Consider the following 7,802-nt stretch of genomic DNA (forward strand, 5'->3'; position numbering starts at 1 on the left):
ATACTCCTCTCACGTCTACACCCAGGGCTTTTAAGAGATGGATTATTCTAATTTCACATCTCTGTCAAATTAACAACAAAAAAATAGGCCTAGACTGCAAACTGCCTATCTTACTAAACAGTTTCCCAAGGCATTTTCTCTGAAGGAAACTCCTGAATTACCCTGTCTTCATTTAAAAGTTGTAATATGTTTTTCTTTCCATTTTCTAGTTATCAATTGCAATAGGCTACTCTGATTTCTCTGTAAAACAAAGAGCATACACTAATTTATTTATTTACACATTGTAATTCATTTGTCTTCATCTTGCCCACACAAGAAAAAACAATTCAAAAGACATTTTCAGTGGACTGGTATATTCATTTTCAATGCAAACTGATAACCACAGCTGAATAAAGAGCTGCAAAACTGCAATTTAAGTTATCTGTCTGGCAGAAATCTCTTTTGTGAGAGATAAGATTGAGCAATTAGGTTTTGAAGATACAGCAAAGAGACATCAACCCATAACGAGTGTTGATTTCAACTGGTTCTACAGATGGGCACAGGTCCACCTTTGGTTCGTTAACCTCCCTTCAACACCAACCCATGAGATTCAAGATATCAGATAACAGGACAGAAACACATGCATAAGGTTACATGATATCAGTGCCCCATGCTAGTCACGAAGTGAAGTTTGCTATGGACCTTCAAAAGAGGCAAAGAAACCCAAAGAAAAAGTATGATACTAGTTTAGCCTAGGCTTTGTGATAATACACATGGAACAACCCAGAACAGGAGACTTCAGATCTATGAATGACTGAAATGCTGGTATTTTAGCTGAGGGGGGAGTCCAGTTCACAAGTCTCACACCTTCATAGAGCTCATTGCAAAGAATTAAGCTTGTTTCAACGAAGAATACAGTTGCCAGTATATTGGTACCAAGTTCACTGACCACCTTCTCCATCCCCTAAACAATCAGTTATACAGCTATTACCTCGTGTTTAGTGTTGTATCTACAAACTTTGTTTTGAAAGGGGAAATAAAGGCTTCACAAGAGTTACTTGTACTTTTTGCATTTTAAGTTCTATATATAAAAAACATAATGCTTTCCAGGACACATCAGCTCATTGTTTTTCTGATTAGTTCTCCTCATACTTTCATACAGTACATTTTTCTTACTAACGGGCTAGGCAAAAAAGCCCAAACAAAACCCCAAGAACACACACAAAAAGAAATAACTGTTCCCTGACTCCCAGACACTTGATACCAAACAGGGGATCTACTTAAGGAAGTCAGATCTTCAATACTGTTTTTCCTCTACAAGTACTAAAGAACGCTGGCTTGCACTGGAGCGAAAAAGAAATCTGCAGTCTAATATGAAGACACAGCAAGGGTATACCAGGGGAAACTTGGGATCTTTGGGACCTGAAGAGAGTAATTAGGTACTCATTAGGAAAAATATAGCATAAAAGTACTTTGATAGTCCATCAGTCAGGAACAGGTTTGAGATTTTAATGTGTAAATTGTAACAAGGCAAACACACAGAGCACGTGGTATCCAGGTCTCAAAAGTGTTAAGATTAAGTCATTGCTTTCCCCTGTAAATTAAATCAATTCTAATGTAATGATGCACAGGAAGAGTTATCTGAGAAAAAGAGTAAAACAGGGCAAGGGTGGGAAGTATAAAAACAAGTTTCAGTTAAGTTCAGGCTTCACTGCACATTAGGTTGCATTTCACCTTAGTGCTGCTGGGCTTTCTGGTTCCCATCCGGGAAAGCTGGATAGAACCACTATTGCAGATTACCGTGTGAAATGAAAGTGAACAAACACAATGACCCTAAACTAACGTAGGTACAGGAACATAAAAAACCCAGCCCATGGTGCAGAAGTTCTCCACAGCTCATACACTGTTTCAGTACAGTTTTAAGCATCCCTTGCCCACTGTATTTTCTTCCCTTTCAGTTATACATACACTTATTTGTTTTGCATCACCAAAAACAAAAAAACAAATCACCAAAAACACACCCACAAACCTTGAATCAACAAGCATACGCTTAAAAAATTGAAAATGGAAAAAAACCACCTCTGCCTCACAATTTAAAGAAAAAAAAAATTTTTTTTTAAACACAGTCAAGGCAAAAAAAAAAAAAAAGCAAATCCCTGGAGAAAAAAAGGAGCTCCAAGAAGGATCATAAAATTTTAAGTACTGCTTTCACCTATGTACCAAGGTGGGGAGTGGGAGGGAGGAGAGAATGGCACTCCCCCTAACAGAGCCTTCAGGAGGTTATAAAAGGTAAGTCAAGTAAGGTGTATTACCAATATACACAAGAATATTTCAGCTGGTTCTTTGCCCCGTACCTCTAAAAATAATTATCCTCTTTGTTGATGAAGTATAGCTTTAACTGAGATCTATATTTCAGCCCAATCCCCATTACACCTATTGCCACTGTATGCTGTGGTCTAAATTTTTATGCTAAGTTTTGCAGCTGCTGAAATTTAATCTAAGCCCACACAATACAGTTTGCTGCCTCCTGCTACTGTCTAAGTTTCCCTCATTTGCTCACTCAACACAAATCTCTCCTCAGGTTTTTGTGAGTCTTCCACCATAAGCTTGACCCAGCTGACTGTATTTGGAAAGCCTATGCTCCCTCTTTCCTGTCCAACTACTGCGCTGAAAAGGGTGGCCTCTAAGATCCTTTTGTAGACCTGTAAACAAAATCTCTTTCATAATCATTAGCCTCATTCGTAAAAACAAATGTAGACTGTGATTAGATATGTAGCCTCACTCTTCCTCTAATTGCATTAGTTTTTCCAGCCCAAGACAGCAAGCAATTTGGCTGACGTCTAGCTCAAGAGCACAAAAGTTCTCAGTCTCTGCACTCTTACAATCACATAAGATCAGACTCCCTTTTTATTTTACAATCTCAGATCTATCTGCCTGCTCTGTTAGACAACATTCTTTCTGACAAGGCTAGCCTGAAAACTCATCTAAAAGTCTGCACAGTAGATGCAGAATTGCTTTTATTATTCCAAACTTTAGGTCCCTCAGTACTTTCTGGTCAAATAATCTTTTGTAAAATTATTAGCATGTTTTGGAAGAGAGTAACATCAGAGCCCTTTGGTTAGGCCCACACATAACAAAGATACTTTTTCAAGTTGGAATTTTTCCTTTAAGATAAACAGTTTACTTTGATTAGATTTGACTGTGTTAGATCACCAAGCAGCAGTAACTTGTTCAATAATTCTCTCCTAAACTTCGCTTTAGTTTGTGTCAATGTAGTACCATACATAATCTTCCATATCTTGGCATCAAATGACAGCAGCCTTTTTGATTCCATTATCCGATATTAAATTCCACTAAAAATATTTACATTAACAGGGCCTTTCACTACCTTCCCTTTTATAATCTCACAGGTATAGAGGCAGAGACGATAGGGAAGACAAAGATTCACAAGACACACTACAATCACAGGAGCTAAAGGACACCGTTTCTGAACCTAGGTAAGGTACGCAACGCAAGTCAGCAGAAGAGCCATGGATGGAACTTGACCAAGCCCTACTTTACATTTTATGATACCCTACTTTTATTACAACTCTCAGGTGGAAATTAGCAAAGCCTAATGTTTAAAGTTTGCTAAAAAGCCTGGTAATTTACTTTTTTTTCTTTCTTTTCTGGCATCCTGTTCTCAAACTGCATCTAAACTGGGGTTCAAAAAGGAAAGACTGAAGGAATCTAAGCAAGGTACTACTTCAGTAACATTTAAGGATTAGGAATAGTATTTTATAATAGATTTCTAAAACATATTTTAATTTTGTTATTTAATAAAAATTAGTCCTGATCATAATTTGAATGTGTATACATGCTATTTCACTTTTTTCCTCCCCCCACATAATTACAACAAACACTACACACATTTTGCCAAATATAACATTGAAGAAGTCACAAGCTGCATCCTATTAACCTTGAAGACATAAATAGTGGTTTGAGACTTTGCAAATCTCAGTCTAAACTCCTGCAGATTCCACCTACTCTTCAAGGTGCAACGGATGTGAGGCACATTTTTATTATTGACTCCTGAGCTCCAACAAAGCACCTTAACAACACTCTCCAGCCAGCGTTACCCCCAAGGAGACAAAAGGTAAGGATTAAAATTTCTCCTCTTCAAGTAGCAACAAAAGATAAAAAGTACAGCAGAAACAGACATCGAGACAAAACAGTAAGCAACCCAGTGAGGCCCACCTCACGTACACATAACATAGTATAGTGAAGCCATATGCAATTTCAAGTGATCTCACCCATATTAAAGTAGAAGCTCATTAGTCAAATCAGTCCACTGATTAAGCAACCCCAGATTCTAACAAACCTTCTGGCAAGACAAGACACAAGCAGCAGCAGCCACCGCCACGGCCTGGGGACTGTGCACATCAGGCAAAGGGGCAGGACACTTGCATCAGATGCATGAGGGAAGCAGTTCTAAAGCAAGGCCGTGACACCAGTTTTACCACAAGGTGTAGTGCCTTGCTAAATTGTGCTACCAGTAACCCTGGCATCAATCCATCAGCTGTGTATCAATCTTTATAATTTTTTTTAAATAATAACATTTAATGCAAAAGCTTTGTTTTGCAAGTTCTAAGTAATGAAGTAAATATACTTTTTTCAGTCTAGATATTTTAAGGTACTAAGGTTCTAAAGCAATTCTGAAAGTCCCTTCTTCAGCTTTGTATAGCCTAATAGTATTTAGGATCCGATTTCTCAAGTTTCATTCTTAAATGCTACAGTAATGGATGCAATATAACCATCATGCAGACGATTCTAATCCAAGATGCTGCTGTTCTGTTCTGCTCGTTTCACAACCAGCACCAAAATAACCTATGATGTGCCTGTAATGCCATAGCTTCATATAACTAGTCTTTCTAACCACTCTGTACAACAATATACTTTAATAGTCTGCCCAGCAATAAAAAAGGTTGGACACAGGAAGCAGAAGACAAATGCTTTTACTGTCTGGACAATCTGACAATAAACTGTTTTCTGATCCAACAACTGAAGATATCCTAAAGTAATAACTCAGTCTCTCCACAAGATGTTTAGTATAGTCACAGGCAGATCCACTTGTCGCAATCTTTCAAGAATTTGGTCAAACCCTTGCTATGTTAATCACTGAATTTTATCATACTGACAGATTTCTTGTGAATTCCTATTCTCTATCATGAAAAGCAAAACTTTTAAAGTATAACAACTCAAATCATTGTGTGAACGAACATTCCCTATCATAAGTCACTCGATACAGTAAGTTCTTATAAAATGTACAGTCACTAGGTTAGAGCAGTCCTTCCAACATTTCCGAAGTGACTCCTGAGTACTCATTCTACCTCAGACTAGCAGCAACCTCCAAACATTTTACAGCTATCACGGTTTACCCTATTATTACAAGTATCCATTTTCTGGTTATCTCAGTGTCCACCTCCTACCATCACTGCGAATTCTACCTGCGCATTCTTGCTAGATAACAGAGGGAGGCAAAGAAGCAAAAGGGAAAGAAGGAGGAACCATATTTAAGTGTAGATAGCTTTTTGCTAAATGGTATTAGCAAACTAAAGCTCACGTTCTACTACCATTGGCAGCACGCATAATACTATCTGCTTGCTCCCTGTTTGCTGGATAACACATAACCCCTCATGTTCCTCTGCCTCCTTATTTCAGTGGCAGAACTAAGTGAATTTGTAGCTGTAGCAACTATGCAAATATATTTTTAGGCATTCATGCTGGTGGTTCAAGTGGAGACAAAATCATGTCAATTTGCATGGGAGAAGCTGTCATAAAAGTTAAAAGAGAGTATTATCAGCTTTACCAATACATTCAAACTAGCACATCTGGGGTGGGGGGTGGGGGGCAGGGAGGCTGTTGACATGATTTTGTCAGGATTTTGCTTGTATTTGAAGATAACCTAGAAGCTTCTGTTTGAAGCCACTTTTTTTCCTTTCAATATAAAGGGAAATCCCTTGGTATGCTTCACTGCTTAAACATTCAATTGAATGTCGGCAATCTTTTCACTAACAAATCACATCAATAAAACATTTCTATTGTCTACCTGCTTATTAAGAAGCACAGTTAATACCATTAAACCTCCCCCCCCCCAAAAAAAAGAAAACAACTGAGTTCTATATGTTTCTTTCAGTTGCCTTTAAATATTTGGTTTTAACAGAATACTGGCCTATGCAAATGTGTTTTACATATATATCCTTGGTACTCTACAACCTCCTACAGCAACTTCTGGAAATGCATCAAGTGCTATTCCCATTTGTTCTGGTAGGATGAAAAATTTTGCTTTTTCCCTTGGCAGGGAGAAAGAAAATCTGTGCTGCACTCAATATACAAAAATAAACAATTTGGCCCTAGTGTTGATAGATATGTAATGATAAAGAGAGCCCAAAGCAAAGTTGTCATTCTTGAAAAGGGTAGTGTTTTTCAAGGTCTATAAGATAAAGTCTACTTCAAAAAGGAGAAACAAGCTGCTCATGAAACTTCTGAGCAAAAATTGGTCACGACAGCAAGGCCTAGGCACCTTATTGCAAACACAAAATAATCATAACTTTCTTCCACAGAATTGAGCATAACACTTAACAGTCCTGGCTTTTTTGTAAAGTCCTGGCTTTACTGAAGGCCCTCACAGGATTAAGCCTACTGCTAAAAAGCCAGACACAAGAGTCAAAGATTTTCCAGTTTAGCAGGCTTTTTTATAGGTGAGCATACAAGGCCGAGAACATAGACTATTTAGCTATTCTCATAATTTTGCACCTTTAATAGTTATACAAGGGAAATATATTTCCTTGTCATGTCTACCAAGCAACAAAGAACAGGAAAGAAGGAAAAAAGTCTCTCTGAGGAGAGACTAAGGAAAGAGAACAAAAATATCGGAGGCCAAACTTGAACTAAAAGACAACCAAGAAGCAAACGACTCGTTCCACTCCGTTTTTGTCTTTTCTGAACTACTTCCTGAAGGTGACTGAGCATGAGAGATTACTTACGCCCTTTGCATTTCGCTCTTAAGTAGATTAAAAAAAAAAAACAATAACAACACGTAAAAGCGAGACGCAAAGATCACATCCACACCAGGCAGCCCCACAGAGAGGATCGCCCCACGCGATGAGCGAGGCCAAGCGCCGCTGGGGCCCAGACGGCTGCCTCGCACCTCCCGGCCGCCAGCCCAGCCCAGGCGGCGCCGCAACGTTTCAGCGGCCCCCGCCAGCCCAGCCGCTGCCCCCGCCAGGCAGGCGGCGCGGGGCACGGCAGCCCAGGCGTCAGCCTCGGTCGCTTACACATCGAAATCGCTAATTACTTTAATGAAAAAAAAAAAAGTCCTCTTTCCAAACCGGTGCAGCTTTAACCGCGTGCCTCCCGCCGCAACACAAGGCCGCGCCGCCAGTGGAACACTTCACCCCCCACCCCCCGGGAACAGTCCGGCCTCCCCCGGGGAAAGGCCCGGCCCGGCCCGCGCCCTCCCGTTGCCGTCGTGGCTGCTGTCCCTTCCCTTCCCTTCCCGTCCCGTCCCTTCCCCCCTCACCTCGACGCGCTGCTTCCGCCTTCCCGAAAAGGCCGCGCTCCCCGGCGGCCGCGCGGCAGCCAATGAGAAGCAAGGGCGGCCCACCGCCGTTCATGCCCCCTCGCCTCGTCGTCCCGCCTCCCCCCGGCCGCTCCTCCCAATGAGGGCGGGCGGCGCTGCCCCGGGCGGCTGTCAATCCCGCGCTGGCCCCTCCCCTACCAATCAGGACGGCGCGGGGCAGACGCTCTTCCGCCCGCTTCCCTTACTTCCTGCCGCGCTCCGG

The 7,802-nt window shown here is 41.0% G+C and overlaps 1 protein-coding gene across 4 annotated transcripts in view; it reads right to left on the minus strand.

Annotated features, from left to right (window-relative positions):
• The window catches only part of LOC104152896 (DNA repair protein XRCC4), a 195,838-nt gene extending 188,067 nt beyond the window's left edge, over window positions 1-7,771 (minus strand). For 2 of the 4 annotated variants that reach the window (XM_068928917.1, XM_068928912.1), the window contains exon 1: window positions 7,541-7,581. Coding sequence is in view for 1 of the 4 variants with exons in the window: in XM_068928911.1 (XP_068785012.1) it covers window positions 7,541-7,634 (94 nt within the window). In the remaining 3 variants the exon portion in view is untranslated. Of the gene's footprint in view, window positions 1-7,540 lie in introns of all 4 variants that reach the window. The other 2 variants (XM_068928911.1, XM_068928914.1) reach the window with 2 other exon arrangements.
• Between the last annotated feature and the right edge of the window lie 31 nt (window positions 7,772-7,802).

This window comes from Struthio camelus, chromosome Z, assembly GCF_040807025.1.
Source record: "Struthio camelus isolate bStrCam1 chromosome Z, bStrCam1.hap1, whole genome shotgun sequence".
NCBI lineage: Eukaryota > Metazoa > Chordata > Aves > Struthioniformes > Struthionidae > Struthio > Struthio camelus.